Source organism: Oncorhynchus clarkii, chromosome 26 (genome assembly GCF_045791955.1).
Source record: "Oncorhynchus clarkii lewisi isolate Uvic-CL-2024 chromosome 26, UVic_Ocla_1.0, whole genome shotgun sequence".
Lineage (NCBI taxonomy): Eukaryota > Metazoa > Chordata > Actinopteri > Salmoniformes > Salmonidae > Oncorhynchus > Oncorhynchus clarkii.
In genome coordinates this window covers 36,156,213-36,178,041 of record NC_092172.1, presented here as the reverse complement: position 1 = coordinate 36,178,041, position 21,829 = coordinate 36,156,213, and the positions used below count along the sequence as shown (strand labels likewise).

At 46.9% G+C, this 21,829-nt stretch overlaps 1 protein-coding gene across 1 annotated transcript in view; it reads right to left on the bottom strand.

Annotated features, from left to right (window-relative positions):
• Positions 1 to 13,386: 13,386 nt before the first annotated feature.
• LOC139384794 (rhophilin-2-like) overlaps positions 13,387 to 21,829 on the bottom strand; it is a 71,731-nt gene continuing 63,288 nt past the window's right edge. The window contains exons 13-15 of the mRNA XM_071129674.1: positions 19,175 to 19,324; positions 17,730 to 17,885; positions 13,387 to 13,845 (exon numbers count right to left, since the gene is read on the bottom strand). Coding sequence (XP_070985775.1) covers positions 13,585 to 13,845; positions 17,730 to 17,885; positions 19,175 to 19,324 — 567 coding nt within the window. The 3' untranslated portion in view covers positions 13,387 to 13,584. The remainder of the gene's footprint in view (positions 13,846 to 17,729; positions 17,886 to 19,174; positions 19,325 to 21,829) is intronic.

Here is a 21,829-nt window from a genome sequence, read left to right as displayed (position 1 = left end):
ATGGACATGTTATAGTGCTTTAACCGTATATATAATCTGAGTTCGCGGAAGGTAAATGGGCAGTGATTTACAGTAGTGGAAAGGCCTCAATGTAATACTATACGGGTATACTGTAAATACACATGTAGGAAACAGCTTGGTTCTCTCCTCTCTTCTCAAAGCTATTGAACGTATATAACAGAGAATTAAACAGAGCTTCTTTCATAGTCTTTATAGAGTAGCAGGATTTCAGTTGGGGGGGGGGGGGGGGGGTCAATGACAAAAAAAAAATCAGATAGATTTTTAAGTAGACAAATGTTTCTAATTAAATACATGTACATTTAGTCTCTTTAGCAGATGCTCATGTCCACGGTGACTTACAGTGTGTTCAGCTACAGTAGAACTTTTACCATGAAATATCAATATCCAATTAACCAGTGGAATAGAGTACTTCAGGGGATCATACTATAAAGTACTACTTAAGTAGTTCTGTGGTGTAATCTGTACTTTATGTATCAGAACTCTATTTTTTACTTCACTACATTACTAAACAAATTGGGTGTCGGGGAAAACGGTCGGATTAAAAAGTATATTTGTTTAGGAATGTAGTGAAGTAAAATACGTAAAATAAAGTTCTGATAAATATAAATAATGAAGGCTACCCTGCCACCCCTTTTTCAGCCTTAAGTATATTTGTTTAGGAATGTAGTGAAGTAAAATAATGTTGTCAAAAAATACAAATAATAAAGTATAATTATATTTTGAATGCTTAGCAAGACTGGAAAATTGTCAAATTCACTCAGTTATCAAGGTCATCCCTACTGCCTCTGATCTGACTGACTCACTAAACACACACGCTTCCTTTGGTGTCCTCGTGTGAGAGTGTGCACATTGCTATCAGTCCATTTTTAAAAAAACAAAGACAAATGTGCCATCTGGTTTGCTTAAGATAAGCAATTTGAAATAATGTATAGTTTTTATTTTGATACAGTATATTTTAGCAATTACATTTTTTATTTACCTTTATTTAACCAGGCAAGTCAGTTAAGAACAAATTCTTATTTACAATGACGGCCTAGGAACAGTGGGTTAACTGCCTGTTCAGGGGCAGAACGACAGATTTGTACCTTGTCAGCTCGGGGGTTTGAACTCGCAACCTTCTGGTTACTAGTCCAACGCTCTAACCACTAGGCTACCCTGCCGCCCCTCCACTCTAACCACTAGACTACCCTGCCGTCCCTCCACTCTAACCACTAGGATACCCTGCCGTCCCTCCACTCTAACCACTAGGATACCTGCCGTCCCTCCACTCTAACCACTAGGATACCCTGCCGCCCCTCCACTCTAACCACTAGGCTACCCTGCCGCCCCTCCACTCTAACCACTAGGCTACCCTGCCCCCCCTCCACTCTAACCACTAGGCTACCTGCCGTCCCTCCACTCTAACCACTAGGCTACCTGCCGTCCCTCCACTCTAACCACTAGGATACCCTGCCGCCCCTCCACTCTAACCACTAGGATACCCTGCCGTCCCTCCACTCTAACCACTAGGATACCTGCCGTCCCTCCACTCTAACCACTAGGATACCCTGCCGTCCCTCCACTCTAACCACTAGGCTACCCTGCCGCCCCTTCACTCTAACCACTAGGCTACCCTGCCCCCCCTCCACTCTAACCACTAGGCTACCTGCCGTCCCTCCACTCTAACCACTAGGCTACCTGCCGTCCCTCCACTCTAACCACTAGGATACCCTGCCGCCCCTCCACTCTAACCACTAGGATACCCTGCCGCCCCTCCACTCTAACCACTAGGATACCCTGCCGCCCCTCCACTCTAACCACTAGGCTACCTGCCGCCCCTCCACTCTAACCACTAGGATACCCTGCCCCCCATCCACTCTAACCACTAGGCTACCTGCCTCCCCTCCACTCTAACCACTAGTCTACCTGCCGTCCCTCCACTCTAACCACTAGTCTACCTGCCTCCCCTCCACTCTAACCACTAGTCTACCTGCTGTCCCTCCACTCTAACCACTAGTCTACCTGCCTCCCCTCCACTCTAACCACTAGTCTACCTGCCGTCCCTCCACTCTAACCACTAGTCTACCTGCCGCCCCTCCACTCTAACCACTAGGCTACCTGCCGCCCCTCCACTCTAACCACTAGGATACCCTGCCGCCCCTCCACTCTAACCACTAGGATACCCTGCCCCCCCTCCACTCTAACCACTAGGATACCCTGCCGTCCCTCCACTCTAACCACTAGGATACCCTGCCGTCCCTCCACTCTAACCACTAGGCTACCTGCCGTCCCTCCACTCTAACCACTAGGATACCTGCCGTCCCTCCACTCTAACCACTAGGATACCCTGCCGCCCCTCCACTCTAACCACTAGGATACCCTGCCGTCCCTCCACTCTAACCACTAGTCTACCCTGCCGTCCCTCCACTCTAACCACTAGGATACCCTGCCGCCCCTCCACTTTAACCACTAGGATACCCTGCCGTCCCTCCACTCTAACCACTAGTCTACCCTGCCATCCCTCCACTCTAACCACTAGGATACCCTGCCCCCCCTCCACTCTAACCACTAGGATACCCTGCCGTCCCTCCACCCCTCCACTCTAACCACTAGGATACCCTGCCATCCCTCCACCCCTCCACTCTAACCACTAGGATACCCTGCCGTCCCTCCACCCCTCCACTCTAACCACTAGGATACCCTGCCGTCCCTCCACCCCTCCACTCTAACCACTAGGCTACCCTGCCGCCCCTTTTTCAGCCTTAAGTATATTTTAAACCAAATACTTTTACACGTTTACCCAAGTAGTATGTTTTACTTCAAGTAGGATTTTACTTTTACTTGAGTCAATTTCTATTAAGGTATCTTTACTTTTATTCAAGTATGGTAATTGGGTACTTTTCCCACCACTGCAAGAAACATGTAATGTATGTTAATTAAGCAATAAGGCAATAAACATGTAATGTATGTTAATTAAGCAATAAGGCACAAGAGGCAGTGTGGTATCATGAACCGGGGATACAATTCACGTTTTGGTTCAGCAGCAACGATGGTAGGTAGATTTAAAAAATATTTTGTTGCTGCTAAAATTACACCAACAAACCAGAAAAAAAACGAATGGACTTTGGCTTTGTTTCTAAAGCAATACATGTATTACCAGTAAGAAGTAACTCATGTGGTATATTATTTCATTCCATTTTTGTGAGCCAAGTCTGACAAACAAAATACTGTATCACAGATGAGACCAAAATGTTCACCTGCCCCTTTAAGAGCGGCACGTGGTAGTGCGACCAGAGTCATGTCTGTGGCTTTGGGATTGAGTCTGACTAGCAGAAGAGATGTTTTCTCTATCTAGTGGTTGAACCTCAAATCATAGAAAATCAACCTGTTTTGTGAACAAAACAATGTAAATAGCCAAGAACCACAAGGACAAACATTTTTATATTAACCCCCCAAACTAGATGCTAGGTTTATATTAACCCCCCCCCCCCAAACTAGATGCTAGGTTTATATTAACCCCCCCCCCCCCAAACTAGATGCTAGGTTTATATTAACCCCCCAAACTAGATACTAGGTTTATATTAACCCCCCAAACTAGATACTAGGTTTATATTAACCCCCCCCCCCCAAACTAGATGCTAGGTTTATATTAACCCCCCCCCCCCCAAACTAGATGCTAGGTTTATATTAACCCCCCAAACTAGATACTAGGTTTATATTAACCCCCCAAACTAGATACTAGGTTTATATTAACCCCCCCCCCCCAAACTAGATGCTAGGTTTATATTAACCCCCCAAACTAGATGCTAGGTTTATATTAACCCCCCCCCCCCAAACTAGATGCTAGGTTTATATTAACCCCCCAAACTAGATACTAGGTTTATATTAACCCCCCCCCCCCAAACTAGATGCTAGGTTTATATTAACCCCCCAAACTAGATGCTAGGTTTATATTAACCCCCCCCCCCCAAACTAGATGCTAGGTTTATATTAACCCCCCAAACTAGATACTAGGTTTATATTAACCCCCCCCCCCCAAACTAGATGCTAGGTTTATATTAACCCCCCAAACTAGATACTAGGTTTATATTAACCCCCCAAACTAGATACTAGGTTTATATTAACCCCCCCCCCCCCAAACTAGATGCTAGGTTTATATTAACCCCCCAAACTAGATACTAGGTTTATATTAACCCCCCAAACTAGATACTAGGTTTATATTAACCCCCCCCCCCCAAACTAGATGCTAGGTTTATATTAACCCCCCAAACTAGATACTAGGTTTATATTAACCCCCCAAACTAGATACTAGGTTTATATTAACCCCCCCCCCCCCAAACTAGATGCTAGGTTTATATTAACCCCCCAAACTAGATGCTAGGTTTATATTAACCCCCCAAACTAGATACTAGGTTTATATTAACCCCCCATGTACCAAACTAGATGCTAGGTTTATATTAACCCCCCCAAACTAGATGCTAGGTTTATATTAACCCCCCCAAACTAGATGCTAGGTTTATATTAACCCCCCCAAACTAGATGCTAGGTTTATATTAACCCCCCCAAACTAGATGCTAGGTTTATATTAACCCCCCAAACTAGATGCTAGGTTTATATTAACCCCCCATGTACCAAACTAGATGCTAGGTTTATATTAACCCCCCATGTACCAAACTAGATGCTAGGTTTATATTAACCCCCCATGTACCAAACTAGATGCTAGGTTTATATTAACCCCCCAAACTAGATGCTAGGTTTATATTAACCCCCCATGTACCAAACTAGATGCTAGGTTTATATTAACCCCCCATGTACCAAACTAGATGCTAGGTTTATATTAACCCCCCATGTACCAAACTAGATGCTAGGTTTATATTAACCCCCCATGTACCAAACTAGATGCTAGGTTTATATTAACCCCCCATGTACCAAACTAGATGCTAGGTTTATATTAACCCCGCTGTACCAAACTAGATGCTAGGTTAATATTAACCCCCCCAAACTAGATGCTAGGTTTATATTAACCCCCCCAAACTAGATGCTAGGTTTATATTAACCCCCGCTGTACCAAACTAGATGCTAGGTTTATATTAACCCCCCCAAACTAGATGCTAGGTTTATATTAACCCTCGCTGTACCAAACTAGATGCTAGGTTTATATTAACCCTCGCTGTACCAAACTAGATGCTAGGATTATATTAACCCCCCCAAACTAGATGCTAGGTTTATATTAACCCTCGCTGTACCAAACTAGATGCTAGGTTTATATTAACCCCCGCTGTACCAAACTAGATGCTAGGTTTATATTAACCCCCCCAAACTAGATGCTAGGTTTATATTAACCCTCGCTGTACCAAACTAGATGCTAGGTTTATATTAACCCCCGCTGTACCAAACTAGATGCTAGGTTTATATTAACCCCCCAAACTAGATGCTAGGTTTATATTAACCCCCCCAAACTAGATGCTAGGTTTATATTAACCCCCCCAAACTAGATGCTAGGTTTATATTAACCCCCCCCCCCCCCCCAAACTAGATGCTAGGTTTATATTAACCCCTCCCAAACTAGATGCTAGGTTATATTAACCCCCCCCCCCAAACTAGATGCTAGGTTTATATTAACCCCCCCCCCAAACTAGATGCTAGGTTTATATTAACCCCCCCCCCAAACTAGATGCTAGGTTATATTAACCCCCCCCCCCAAACTAGATGCTAGGTTATATTAACCCCCCCCCCAAACTAGATGCTAGGTTTATATTAACCCCCGCTGTACCAAACTAGATGCTAGGTTATTTTAACCCCCCAAACTAGATGCTAGGTTTATATTAACCAGCCCAAACTAGATGCTAGGTTTATATTAAACCCCCCCCCCAAACTAGATGCTAGGTTTATATTAACCCCCCCCAAACTAGATGCTAGGTTATATTAACCCCCCCCCCCAAACAAGATGCTAGGTTTATATTAACCCCCGCTGTACCAAACTAGATGCTAGGTTATATTAACCCCCCAAACTAGATGCTAGGTTTATATTAACCAGCCCAAACTAGATGCTAGGTTTATATTACCCCCCCCCCCCCCCCAAACTAGATGCTAGGTTATATTAACCCCCCCCCAAACTAGATGCTAGGTTATATTAACCCCCCCCCCCAAACTAGATGCTAGGTTTATATTAACCCCCCATGTACCAAACTAGATGCTAGGTTTATATTAACCCCCCCAAACTAGATGCTAGGTTTATATTAACCCCCCCAAACTAGATGCTAGGTTTATATTAACCCCCCATGTACCAAACTAGATGCTAGGTTTATATTAACCCCCCATGTACCAAACTAGATGCTAGGTTTATATTAACCCCCCATGTACCAAACTAGATGCTAGGTTTATATTAACCCCCCAAACTAGATGCTAGGTTTATATTAACCCCCCATGTACCAAACTAGATGCTAGGTTTATATTAACCCCCCATGTACCAAACTAGATGCTAGGTTTATATTAACCCCCCATGTACCAAACTAGATGCTAGGTTTATATTAACCCCCCATGTACCAAACTAGATGCTAGGTTTATATTAACCCCCCATGTACCAAACTAGATGCTAGGTTTATATTAACCCCGCTGTACCAAACTAGATGCTAGGTTAATATTAACCCCCCCAAACTAGATGCTAGGTTTATATTAACCCCCCCAAACTAGATGCTAGGTTTATATTAACCCCCGCTGTACCAAACTAGATGCTAGGTTTATATTAACCCCCCCAAACTAGATGCTAGGTTTATATTAACCCTCGCTGTACCAAACTAGATGCTAGGTTTATATTAACCCTCGCTGTACCAAACTAGATGCTAGGATTATATTAACCCCCCCAAACTAGATGCTAGGTTTATATTAACCCTCGCTGTACCAAACTAGATGCTAGGTTTATATTAACCCCCGCTGTACCAAACTAGATGCTAGGTTTATATTAACCCCCCCAAACTAGATGCTAGGTTTATATTAACCCTCGCTGTACCAAACTAGATGCTAGGTTTATATTAACCCCCGCTGTACCAAACTAGATGCTAGGTTTATATTAACCCCCCAAACTAGATGCTAGGTTTATATTAACCCCCCCAAACTAGATGCTAGGTTTATATTAACCCCCCCAAACTAGATGCTAGGTTTATATTAACCCCCCCCCCCCCCCAAACTAGATGCTAGGTTTATATTAACCCCTCCCAAACTAGATGCTAGGTTATATTAACCCCCCCCCCCAAACTAGATGCTAGGTTTATATTAACCCCCCCCCAAACTAGATGCTAGGTTTATATTAACCCCCCCCCAAACTAGATGCTAGGTTATATTAACCCCCCCCCCCAAACTAGATGCTAGGTTATATTAACCCCCCCCCCAAACTAGATGCTAGGTTTATATTAACCCCCGCTGTACCAAACTAGATGCTAGGTTATTTTAACCCCCCAAACTAGATGCTAGGTTTATATTAACCAGCCCAAACTAGATGCTAGGTTTATATTAAACCCCCCCCCCAAACTAGATGCTAGGTTTATATTAACCCCCCCCAAACTAGATGCTAGGTTATATTAACCCCCCCCCCCAAACAAGATGCTAGGTTTATATTAACCCCCGCTGTACCAAACTAGATGCTAGGTTATATTAACCCCCCAAACTAGATGCTAGGTTTATATTAACCAGCCCAAACTAGATGCTAGGTTTATATTACCCCCCCCCCCCCCCCAAACTAGATGCTAGGTTATATTAACCCCCCCCCAAACTAGATGCTAGGTTATATTAACCCCCCCCCCCAAACTAGATGCTAGGTTTATATTAACCCCCCATGTACCAAACTAGATGCTAGGTTTATATTAACCCCCCCAAACTAGATGCTAGGTTTATATTAACCCCCCCAAACTAGATGCTAGGTTTATATTAACCCCCCCAAACTAGATGCTAGGTTTATATTAACCCCCCTGTACCAAACTAGATGCTAGGTTTATATTACCCCCCCCTGTACCAAACTAGATGCTAGGTTTATATTAACCCCCCCAAACTAGATGCTAGGTTTATATTAACCCCCCTGTACCAAACTAGATGCTAGGTTTATATTACCCCCCTCCCCCTGTACCAAACTAGATGCTAGGTTTATATTAACCCCCGCTGTACCAAACTAGATGCTATGTTTATATTATGCCTTATTATTATTATTATTATTATTCGACCACGCTGGTCATTTATGAACATTTGAACATCTTGGCCATGTTCTGTTATAATCTCCACCCGGCACAGCCAAAAGAGGACTGGCCATCCCACATATGCTCTTTCTAATTCTCTCTTTGTTTCTCTCTCTCGGAGGACCTGAGCCCTAGGACCATGCCCCAGGAAAACCTGACATGATGACTCCTTGCTGTCCCCAGTCCACCTGGCCGTGCTGCTGCTCCAGTTTCAACTGTTCTGCCTTATTATTATTAGATGCTAGGTTTATATTAACCCCCCCAAACTAGATGCTAGGTTTATATTAACCCCCCCCCAAACTAGATGCTAGGTTTATATTAACCCCCGCTGTACCAAACTAGATGCTAGGTTTATATTAACCCCCCCTGTACCAAACTAAGTGCTAGGTTGGAAGCAAGGGGAAATAATGTGTGAGTTGAAAAATACAAGAGATGATTCGGACAGCAACATGAACATGATTTTCTTAAAGCCAATTTATGTTTGATCTGCAGTCGCTGTATGGATGGTATGACGCAATCACGGAGCCTCCGGAGGCATGCAGAGGTCAAATTGAGCTCTCTACCCCATCGCTGTACACCTCGCAAATTTTTGGAACAATGCGAACGACTTCATATAGTTTCGCATTGACGTGACTGGTTGACGGTAGGTGTGGGCGGGAGGTTCTGTGGAAACACAAACTCACTTCCTTGACAACAGCTCTGCGTCAGCTCGGCGAAGCACTCAAAGTATGAATGTATAATTTTATAATAACTTATATAACTTTATAATGTATAAAACGTTGCTCCAACTCCACTATGGATGTAATCCCCCCCTATGGAAGGCAGAAAGATGCTCCAACTCACTCCACTATGGATGTAATGTCCCCCTATGGAAGGCAGAAAGATGCTCCAACTCACTCCACTATGGATGAAATGTCCCCCTATGGAAGGCAGAAAGATGCTCCAACTCACTGTGGATGTAATGTCCCCCTATGGAAGGCAGAAAGATGCTCCAACTCACTCCACTATGGATGTAATGTCCCCCTATGGAAAGCAGACAGATGCTCCAACTCACTCCACTATGGATGTAATGTCCCCCTATGGAAAGCAGAAAGATGCTCCAACTCACTCCACTATGGATGTAATGTCCCCCTATGGAAGGCAGAAAGATGCTCCAACTCACTCCACTATGGATGTAATGTCCCCCCTATGGAAGGCAGAACGATGCTCCAACTCACTCCACTATGGATGTAATGTCCCCCCTATGGAAGGCAGAACGATGCTCCAACTCACTCCACTATGGATGTAATGTCCCCCCTATGGAAGGCAGAAAGATGCTCCAACTCACTCCACTATGGATGTAATGTCCCCCTATGGAAGGCAGAAAGATGCTCCAACTCACTCCACTATGGATGTAATGTCCCCCTATGGAAGGCAGAAAGATGCTTCATCTATTCAGTTTATTCACATAGTTTATTGAGATTTAAGTTGACCGAGGACAAACATACATACACGATGATAAAATAACGGACTGTACATCAATCAACAGCAAGACATTGTCACCACAGCTGTTTTGTATCCGGCAGTAAGAAAGGAGGTACAGAGTGAAACCATGGAAACCAACAGGAGAACAACAACAACGAGGAGTCCGTCCAAAATGGCCTCCTATCCCCTGTAGAGTGAACTACTTCTAACCAGCGCTCTATGGGCTCATTATATAGGGAATAGGGGGCCATTTGGAGTGTACCCCCCACTGCAGAAAACACAAGGACTGTGTAGATATTAACAGTGTAAGCCTCCCAACAGAAAACATGAGGACTGTGAAGATATATTGAATATATGCCTCCCAACAGAGATGAATAGTTTATAATCATGCAGTATACTGTACACCTCCCAACAGAGATTATTGATAGTTTATAATCATGCAGTATACTGTACGCCTCCCAACAGAAAAACATTTTACAATAATATATCAACTCAATCATATCCATTCCTACACACATGAAGTCAAAATGCCCTTCAATTAATTTTCCTTCATAATAATGTGACTTTATATTTACACATAACTGGAGCAGGACAGCTATACGTTATAAACTGTATTAGCAAGGTTATAAACTCTATTAGCAAGGTTATAAACTCTACTAGCAAGGTTATAAACTCTACTAGCAAGGTTATAAACTCTACTAGCAAGGTTATAAACTGTATTAGCAAGGTTATAGCTGGAGTACAGTTTACACAAGGATTATAAACTGTATTAGCGAGGTTATAAACTATTAGCAAGGTTATAAACTCTACTAGCAAGGTTATAAACTCTACTAGCAAGGTTATAAACTGTATTAGCAAGGTTATAGCTGGAGTACAGTTTACACAAGGATTATAAACTGTATTAGCAGTTTACACAAGGATTATAAACTGTACTAGCAGTTTACACAAGCATTATAAAAACTGTACAACAACTATTTAGCCACAATTGAGTTCAGTAAAGATGGGACGAGCAACAGAAAGGGATTGTGACTGTCCTCGGTACAACAGGTGTGTTTACAATCAAACCTAGAGTACCTATGACCTGCACACAATGTGCTGCTTTGTAGAATTCAGGAAGCCGCGATTTCCTGAAAGAAGATGAAACGCAGTGAATATATATATATATATATTTTTTTACATACCCCTTTGAAGACAATGATCTCAGAAAATACATAACTTTGCAACAGCCAACAGACTTCACAACTTTACCGACCACAAACACTTTGCAATGTACACACACAGATATTCAGATGTTTCTTGTTGTTTGATTTTTATTACAAACGTATAATAATCTACTTTGTAGATAAGAAAGTGCAACACTGCAGTGTCAGAAAAATGTTCAGGTGGACATCCATTAGAGACCACTAGAGACCAGTAGAAACCACTAGAGACCACTAGAGACCACTAGAGACCAGTAGAAACCACTAGAGACCAGTAGAAACCCATAGAAACCACTAGAGACCACTAGAAACCCATATAAACCACTAGAGACCAGTAGAAACCACTAGAGACCAGTAGAAACCACTAGAAACCACTAGAGACCAGTAGAATCACAATGGTGGAATCAAACAGGGACTCTTCCCTTCAATGGAACCCAGGCTTAGCGAAATTAACATGAACCTGTTGTATACTATTATATTAACGTTAGCATCTGCAAATACACTGAACACTGGAGACAAAAAAAACAGACAACACAACCAGTCTTTTTCCCTTTTACAAAATAGCCTTCATTTTTAACAGCAAATATTACACAAACATCCACAGAGATAGAACCACATCTGTCCGATGGTAGGGAGACTTCTCCCTGCTCTACCAGGAAAGGTTGTCATTAAAATGGCTGCCGGTCAGCAGTACAGGAGGAGGGGGGGTGGATATTAGTGTTTAACTACGACCAGTTTCAAAATGGCTGCCGGTCAGCAGTACAGGAGGAGGGGGGATGGATATTAGTGTTTCAAAATGGCTGCCGGTCAGCAGTACAGGAGGAGGGGGGATAGATATTAGTGTTTCAAAATGGCTGCCGGTCAGCAGTACAGGAGGAGGGGGATGGATATTAGTGTTTAACTACAATGAGTTTCAAAATGGCTGCCGGTCAGCAGTACAGGAGATGGGGGGATAGATATTAGTGTTTAAAATGGCTGCCGGTCAGCAGTACAGGAGGAGGGGGGATGGAAATTAGTGTTTAACTACGACCAGTTTCATTTAAAGGCTTGTTAGAACTCACTATTACAATATGGCAGAAGCTTAGGTGAGAGCTGTGTCTCAATGGCCCAGAGGTTTTTTGGTTTATTACACTGCTTAGGCCCCCTCTCCATCCCTCCCTCTTTTCCCCTCAACCCAGGCCCCCTCTCGCTCCCTTCCTCTTTTCCCCTCAACCCAGGCCCCCTCTCCCTCCCTTCCTCTTTTCCCCTCAACCCAGGCCCCCTCTCTCCCCCTCTTCTCCCTCCCTCCCCTGACATGCCAATAAAATCTAAAACACAGAGATTTCACAAGGCCTACATCAGAACTGCCCACCACACACAATATTCCTTCATATCAACCACAGTAATTGTCTTAACAAGAAATTACACACAAAAATAAAAAAATAAAGAAATCTATTTTCATCAGCTTACAGCGCATTGTGTTAGCCTATCACAACACTCACTACAGACGTATCACTTCCTGGTTTAAGAGTTACATCCTTCACCTTCTACATAGTGGGATATCTACATAGTTTAACTTGACATTTTTTACATTAGAATATCAACACACCGAGTATACAAAACATTAAGAACACCTTCCTAATATAGAGTGACACCGCCATCCTTTTTGCCCTCGGAACAGCCTCAATGTGACAGAACAGCCTCAATGTGACAGAACAGCCTCAATGTGACAGAACAGCCTCAATGTGACAGAACAGCCTCAATGTGACAGAACAGCCTCAATGTGACAGAACAGCCTCAATGTGACAGAACAGCCTCAATGTGACAGAACAGCCTCAATGTGACAGAACAGAACAGCCTCAATGTGACAGAACAGAACAGCCTCAATGTGACAGAACAGAACAGCCTCAATGTGACAGAACAGAACAGCCTCAATGTGTCAGAACAGAACAGCCTCAATGTGACAGAACGGCCTCAATGTGTCAGAACAGCCTCAATGTGTCAGAACAGCCTCAATGTGTCAGAACAGCCTCAATGTGTCAGAACAGCCTCAATGTGTCAGAACAGCCTCAATGTGACAGAACAGCCTCAATGTGACAGAACGGCCTCAATGTGTCAGAACAGCCTCAATGTGACAGAACAGCCTCAATGTGACAGAACAGCCTCAATGTGACAGAACAGCCTCAATGTGTCGGGGCATGGACTCTACAAGGTGTTGAAAGCGTTCCACAGGGATGCTGGCCCATGTTGACTCCAGTGCTTCCCACAGTGGTGTCAAGTTGGCTGGATGTCCTTTGGGTGGTGGACCATTCTTGATTCACACGGGAAACTGTTGAGTGTGAAAAACTCAGCAGCGTTGCAGTTCTTCACACAAACCGGTGCGCCTGGCACCTACAACCATACCCTGTTCAAAGACACTTAAATATTTTGTCTTGCCCTTTCACCCTCTGATTGGCACACAAATACAATCCATGTCTCAATTGTCTCAAGGCTTGAAAATCCTTATTTGAAAATCCCCTTCATCTACACTGATTAAAGTGGATTTAACAAGTGTGCCCACAATGGCACCCTATTCCCTATATAGTGCACTACTTTAGACCAGAGCCCATAGACCTCCAAAGTACTGCACTATATGGGGAATAGGGTGCCATTTGAGACCTTAACACAGTATTCTCTAACCCAGTAGAGTGTCTGTACAGTCCAGTATGTTTCCTTCTCTAGTAAAGAGCGGAGTCGTTGTAGGAGCTGGAGGAAGGGAAGGTGGGACAGGGTTTGTTCCAAGGCAGTGTTCCAGAGTAGTCTGCTGTAGGGAGGCTCAGGGTGCTGGAGCTCTTCAGATGGTTCTTCACGCCCCAGGACAGGAAGGAGCCCTTCTTGGTCACCTTGCGGCCCTTGGGGCTCTTGTCGTCGTCGAATGCAAGGCAGATCATGGAGTAGGTCTTAGATATACCTCCGCAGTACGTGGCACTCTTAGTGGGCTGAGGGGAGGAAGATGAGGGAGGGAGGGAGGGAGGAGGAGAGGAAGATGAGGGAGAGAGAGAAAGAGGGAGAGAGGAGGGGAGGGAGGGAGAGAGGATATTACTACAGGTAAAGACTAAACATTTCAAATTTCTACTTAAATGAATTAAACTGTATGAGTTTTACAAATATTCCCCCCAAAAATCAGGGTATTGTCACATAATATAAAACGCTTCCTGCAGTAGTTATCCATTTGACTAAATGAAAAGAAGAGCACATTCAGATGGGAAACTGCACCTTCTGTTTGTAAATCACCAAGCTGAGAGAGAGAGGAACTCCTCGTCACCAAGCTGAGAGAGAGAGGAACTCCTCGTCACCAAGCTGAGAGAGAGAGGAACTCCTCGTCACCAAGCTGAGAGAGAGAGGAACTCCTCATCACCAAGCTGAGAGAGAGAGGAACTCCTCGTCACCAAGCTGAGAGAGAGAGGAACTCCTCGTCACCAAGCTGAGAGAGAGAGGAACTCCTCGTCACCAAGCTGAGAGAGAGAGGAACTCCTCATCACCAAGCTGAGAGAGAGAGGAACTCCTCATCACCAAGCTGAGAGAGAGAGGAACTCCTCATCACCAAGCTGAGAGAGAGAGGAACTCCTCATCACCAAGCTGAGAGAGAGAGGAACTCCTCATCACCAAGCTGAGAGAGAGAGGAACTCCTCAGCACCAAGCTGAGAGAGAGAGGAACTCCTCATCACCAAGCTGAGAGAGAGAGGAACTCCTCATCACCAAGCTGAGAGAGAGAGGAACTCCTCATCACCAAGCTGAGAGAGAGAGGAACTCCTCGTCACCAAGCTGAGAGAGAGAGGAACTCCTCATCACCAAGCTGAGAGAGAGAGGAACTCCTCATCACCAAGCTGAGATAGAGAGGAACTCCTCGTCACCAAGCTGAGAGAGAGAGGAACTCCTCATCACCAAGCTGAGAGAGAGAGGAACTCCTCATCACCAAGCTGAGAGAGAGAGGAACTCCTCATCACCAAGCTGAGAGAGAGAGGAACTCCTCATCACCAAGCTGAGAGAGAGAGGAACTCCTCATCACCAAGCTGAGAGAGAGAGGAACTCCTCGTCACCAAGCTGAGAGAGAGAGGAACTCCTCGTCACCAAGCTGAGAGAGAGAGGAACTCCTCATCACCAAGCTGAGAGAGAGAGGAACTCCTCATCACCAAGCTGAGAGAGAGAGGAACTCCTCGTCACCAAGCTGAGAGAGAGAGGAACTCCTCGTCACCAAGCTGAGAGAGAGAGGAACTCCTCATCACCAAGCTGAGAGAGAGAGGAACTCCTCGTCACCAAGCTGAGAGAGAGAGGAACTCCTCATCACCAAGCTGAGAGAGAGAGGAACTCCTCATCACCAAGCTGAGAGAGAGAGGAACTCCTCATCACCAAGCTGAGAGAGAGAGGAACTCCTCGTCACCAAGCTGAGAGAGAGAGGAACTCCTCGTCACCAAGCTGAGAGAGAGAGGAACTCCTCATCGAGAGCTGAGAGAGAGAGGAACTCCTCGTCACCAAGCTGAGAGAGAGAGGAACTCCTCATCACCAAGCTGAGAGAGAGAGGAACTCCTCATCGAGAGCTGAGATAGAGAGGAACTCCTCATCGAGAGCTGAGAGAGAGAGAGGAACTCCTCATCACCAAGCTGAGAGAGAGAGGAACTCCTCATCACCAAGCTGAGAGAGAGAGGAACTCCTCATCGAGAGCTGAGATAGAGAGGAACTCCTCATCGAGAGCTGAGAGAGAGAGGAACTCCTCAACGAGAGCTGAGAGAGAGAGGAACTCCTCAACGAGAGCTGAGAGAGAGAGGAACTCCTCAACGAGAGCTGAGAGAGAGAGGAACTCCTCAACGAGAGCTGAGAGAGAGAGGACCTCCTCGTCACCAAGCTGAGAGAGAGAGGAACTCCTCAACTAGAGCTGAGAAAGAGAGGAACTCCTCATCACCAAGCTGAGAGAGAGAGGAACTCCTCATTGAGAGCTGAGAGAGAGGGGAACTCCTCATCGAGAGCTGAGAAAGAGAGGAACTCCTCATCACCAAGCTGAGAGAGAGAGGAACTCCTCATCACCAAACTGAGAGAGAGAGGAACTCCTCATCGAGAGCTGAGAGAGAGGGGAACTCATCATCACCAAGCTGAGAGAGATACTCCTCATCGAGAGCTGAGAGAGAGGAACTCCTCAACGAGAGCTGAGAGAGAGAGGAACTCCTCATCGAGAGCTGAGAGAGAGAGGAACTCCTCATCGAGAGCTGAGAGAGAGAGGAACTCCTCATCGAGAGCTGAGAGAGAGAGTAACTCCTCATCGAGAGCTGAGAGAGAGAGTAACTCCTCATCGAGAGCTGAGAGAGAGAGAGGAACTCCTCATCGAGAGCTGAGAGAGAGAGAGGAACTCCTCATCGAGAGCTGAGAGAGAGAGGAACTCCTCATCGAGAGCTGAGAGAGAGAGGAACTCCTCATCGAGAGCTGAGAGAGAGAGGAACTCATCGAGAGCTGAGAGTTTGACAGCACTGATAACAACTTAATGCATAACGCAATTGATCTGCCATCGCAGATGGTCACCACTGAGGAAACAGAAAGGGTGACCGTCCAAGCATCCTCAGGAGCATATTAGAACCTTCCAGGCTTCCTCGGGAGCCAATAAGGACCTTCCAGGCATCCTCAGGGGCCACTAAGGCCCATCCAGGCATCCTCAGGAGCCACTAAGGCCCATCCAGGCATCCTCAGGAGCCACAAAGGCCCTTCCAGGCATCCTCGGGAGCCACTAAGGCCCTTCCAGGCATCCTCGGGAGCCACTAAGGACCTTCCAGGCATCCTCGGGAGCCACTAAGGACCTTCCAGGCATCCTCGGGAGCCACTAAGGACCTTCCAGGCATCCTCGGGAGCCACTAAGGACCTTCCAGGCATCCTCGGGAGCCACTAAGGACCTTCCAGGCATCCTCGGGAGCCACTAAGGACCTTCCAGGCATCCTCGGGAGCCACTAAGGACCTTCCAGGCATCCTCGGGAGCCACTAAGGACCTTCCAGGCATCCTCGGGAGCCACTAAGGACTTTCCAGGCATCCTCGGGAGCCACTAAGGACCTTCCAGGCATCCTCGGGAGCCACTAAGGACCTTCCAGGCATCCTCGGGAGCCACTAAGGACCTTGCAGGCATCCTCGGGAGCCACTAAGGACCTTGCAGGCATCCTCGGGAGCCACTAAGGACCTTGCAGGCATCCTCGGGAGCCACTAAGGACCTTCCAGGCATCCTCGGGAGCCACTAAGGACCTTCCAGGCATCCTCGGGAGCCACTAAGGACCTTCCAGGCATCCTCGGGAGCCACTAAGGACCTTCCAGGCATCCTCGGGAGCCACTAAGGACCTTCCAGGCATCCTCGGGAGCCACTAAGGACCTTCCAGGCATCCTCGGGAGCCACTAAGGACCTTCCATGCATCCTCTTGAGCCACTATGGACCTTCCAGGCATCCTCTGGAGCCACTAAGGACCTTCCAGGCATCCTCGGGAGCCAATAAGGACCTTCCAGGCATCATCGGGAGCCACTAAGGATCTTCCAGACATCCTCGGGAGCCACTAAGGATCTTCCAGACATCCTCGGGAGCCACTAAGGGCCTTCCAGGCTTCCTCAGGAGCCAATAAGGACCTTCCAGGCATCCTCAGGAGCCACTAAGGACCTTCCAGGCTTCCTCAGGAGCCAATAAGAACCTTCCAGGCTTCCTCAGGAGCCAATAAGAACCTTCCAGGCTTCCTCAGGAGCCAATAAGAACCTTCCAGGCATCCTCAGGAGCCAATAAGAACCTTCCAGGCATCCTCAGGAGCCAATAAGAACCTTCCAGGCTTCCTCAGGAGCCAGTCAGAGCCAGAAGGCGGACCTTACCATGGGCAGGCCGTTGTCCATCAAGCTAACAACGCGGATGTCGATCCCGTCCTCGTCCACATCCTTCAGCAGCCGCATCACCTCGCTCACTACCATCCACTTACAGTCCACATCTCCCACGGCAACAATGTAGTCCCCCTCTTTCAGCCCGTCGACCTGGTAACAGAGAGATAACAACATTTAGTCATAAATGACGAAGGTGGAAGGAGATTTTTAACAAGGGGGGGAGTCAGTCCCAGAGATAACACTGGCTGTCTGAAATGGCAACCTAAATAGGTCTCTCCCTCAATTCAATTCAATTGGCTTTACTGGCATGGGAAACATGTTAACATTGCCAAAGCAACTGAAATAAAACATAAAAGTGAAATAATCAAAAATGAACAGTAAACATTACACTCATGGAAGTTTCCAGAAGAATAGTCCATTTACAGTGTTGCAACGATGTGCAAATAGTTAAAGTACAAAAGGGAAACTGAATAAAACATCCATATGGTTTGTATTTACACTAGTGTTTGTTCTGCAATGGTTGCCCGTTTCTTGCTCAGTTCTGGAATTTAGGTCGCCAGACTACTAAATGCCCCTGGAAAACCCCTCCGGGATGGAGAAGCTGTCTTCATTAAAATACTAGTGGGGGGGATATACAATGTATTCAGAAAGTATTCAGACCCCTTGACTCGACCAAACTGAACAATCGGGGGAGAAGGGCTTTGGTCAGGGAGGTGACCAAACACCTGATGGTCAGTCTGACAGATCGCCAGAGTTCCTCTGTGGAGATGGGACAACCTTCCAGAAGGACAACCATCTCTGCAGCACTCCACCAATTAGGCCTTTATGGTAGAGTGGCCAGACGGAAGCCACTCCTCAGTAAAAGGCAAATGACAGCCCACTTGGAGTTTGCCAAAAGGCAACTAAAAGACTCTCAGACCGAGAAACAAGATTCTCTGGTCTGATGAAATCAAGATTGAAATCTTTGGCCTGAATGCCTAGCTTCACGTCTGGAGGAAACCTGGCACCATCCCTACGGTGAAACATGGTGGTGGCAGCATCATGCTGTGGGGATGTTTTTCAGCAGGAGGGACTGGGAGACTAGTCAGGATCAAGGGAAAGTTGAACGGAGCAAAGTACAGAGAGATCCTTGATGAAAACCTGCTCCAGAGCGCTCAGGACCTCAGACTGTGGTGGAGGTTCACTTTCCAACAGGACACACCCCTAAGCACAAAAACCTTCCCTCCTTTAGCCTAAATGTGCGTCAGCCTAACCCTTCCCTCCTGGAGGCTAAATGTGCGTCAGCCTAACCCTTCCCCCCATTAGCCTAAATGTGCGTCAGCCTAACCCTTCCCCCCATTAGCCTAAGTGTGCGTCAGCCTAACCCTTCCCCCCCATTAGCCTAAGTGTGCGTCAGCCTAACCCTTCCCCCCCAGTAACCAGTAGTATAGCAGACTCACAGCGGCAGGGCAGAGTGGGTCCAGGGAGGTAACCTGTACAGGTGCAGGGTCTCCTCTCAGGGTGAAGCCCAGGTCTCTGTCCTCCAGTCTCAGCCTGACGGTACGAGGAGCTGTCCAGCGTTGCTTAGCAGAGAACACTGACAGAGGACCCTGGAGGGGGAGGGCAGGTTATTATGAAAACTTACCATGGACACCCCAAACCTTGATAGGACTGACAGTGTGCATCCCAAATGGTACTAAGGGACCTGGTCAAAGGTAGGGCACTATGGAGCCTGGGCAAAGGTAGGGCACTATGGAGCCCGGTCAAAGGTAGGGCACTTTGGAGGCTGGTCAGAGGGCACTATGGAGCCTGGTCAAAGGTAGGGAACTATGGAGCCTGGTCAAAGGTAGGGCACTATGGAGCCTGGTCAAAGGTAGGGTACTTTGGAGCCTGGTCAGAGGGCACTATGGAGCCCAGTCAAAGGTAGGGCACTTTGGAGCCTGGTCAGAGGGCACTATGGAGCCAGGTCAAAGGTAGGGCACTATGGAGCCTGGTCAAAGGTAGGGCACTATGGAGCCTGGTCACTATATAGGACACTATGGAGCCTGGTCACTATGTAGGGCACTATGGAGCCTGGGCTAAGGGCACTATGGCGCCTGGTAAAAGGCAGGGCACTATGGAGCCTGGTCAGAGGGCACTATGGAGCCTGGTTAAAGGTAAGGCACTATGGAGCCTGGTCACTATATAGGGCACTATGGAGCCTGGTCTAAGGTAGGGCACTATGGAGCCTGGTCAGAGGTAGGGCACTATGGAGCCTGGTCAAAGGCAGGGCACTATGGAGCCTGGTCAAAGGTAGGGCACTATGGAGCCTGGTCAAAGGTAGGGCACTATGGAGCCTGGTCAAAGGTAGGGCACTATGGAGCCTGGTCAAAGGTAGGGCACTATGGAGCCTGGTCAAAGGCAGGGTACTATGGAGCCTGGTCAGAGGGTACTATGGAGCCTGGTCAGAGGTAGGGTACTATGGAGCCTGGTCAGAGGTAGGGCACTATGGAGCCTGGTCAAAGGCAGGGCACTATGGAGCCTGGTCAGAGGGTACTATGGAGCCTGGTCAGAGGGTACTATGGAGCCTGGTCAAAGTTAGGGCACTATGGAGCCTGGTCAAAGTTAGGGCACTATGGAGCCTGGTCAGAGGGCACTATGGAGCCTGGTCAAAGGCAGGGCACTATGGAGCCTGGTCAGAGGTAAGGCACTATGGAGCCTGGTCACTATATAGGGCACTATGGAGCCTGGTCTAAGGTAGGGCACTATGGAGCCTGGTCAAAGGTAGGGCACTATGGAGCCTGGTCAAAGGCAGGGCACTATGGAGCCTGGTCAAAGGTAGGGCACTATGGAGCCTGGTCAAAGGTAGGGCACTATGGAGCCTGGTCAGAGGTAGGGCACTATGGAGCCTGGTCAGAGGTAGGGCACTATGGAGCCTGGTCAGAGGTAGGGCACTATGGAGCCTGGTCAGAGGTAGGGCACTATGGAGCCTGGTCAGAGGTAGGGCACTATGGAGCCTGGTCAGAGGTAGGGCACTATGGAGCCTGGTCAGAGGTAGGGCACTATGGAGCCTGGTCAGAGGTAGGGCACTATGGAGCCTGGTCAGAGGGCACTATGGAGCCTGGTCAAAGGTAGGGTACTATGGAGCCTGGTCAGAGGTAGGGTACTATGGAGCCTGGTCACTATGTAGGGTACTATGGAGCCTGGTCAGAGGTAGGGTACTATGGAGCCTGGTCACTATGTAGGGTACTATGGAGCCTGGTGAGAGGGTACTATGGAGCCTGGTCAGAGGTAGGGTACTATGGAGCCTGGTCAAAGGTAGGGCACTATGGAGTCTGGTCAAAGGTAGGGCACTATGGAGCCTGGTCACTATGTAGGGCACTATGGAGCCTGGTCACTATGTAGGGCACTATGGAGCCTGGTCAAAGGGTACTATGGAGCCTGGTCAAAGGGTACTATGGAGCCTGGTCAGAGGTAGGGTACTATGTAGGGAATAGATGAGGGTGCGTTTAGGACACCACCATTGTTAATGTTATTGATTCATCAAGACAAGGAGGCTGAGGAAAGAGACTTATTAAGTTCAACACCACTGTTAATGACCTAGAGTCGACCCGTTCTGTTGGGGCGGATCACTGTCTCCAGGGTTAATGTTAGTACTGCCATAGTGGTTCTGTTGGATCACTGTCTACAGGGTTAATGTTAGTACTGCCATAGTGGTTCTGTTGGGTCACTGTCTCCAGGGTTAATGTTAGTACTGCCATAGTGGTTCTGTTGGATCACTGTCTCCAGGGATAATGTTAGTACTGCCATAGTGGTTCTGTTGGGTCACTGTCTCCAGGGTTAATGTTAGTACTGCCATAGTGGTTCTGTTGGATCACTGTCTCCAGGGTTAATGTTAGTACTGCCATAGTGGTTCTGTTGGGTCACTGTCTCCAGGGTTAATGTTAGTACTGCCATAGTGGTTCTGTTGGATCACTGTCTCCAGGGTTAATGTTAGTACTGCCATAGTGGTTCTGTTGGATCACTGTCTCCAGGGATAATGTTAGTACTGCCATAGTGGTTCTGTTGGGTCACTGTCTCCAGGGTTAATGTTAGTACTGCCATAGTGGTTCTGTTGGGTCACTGTCTCCAGGGTT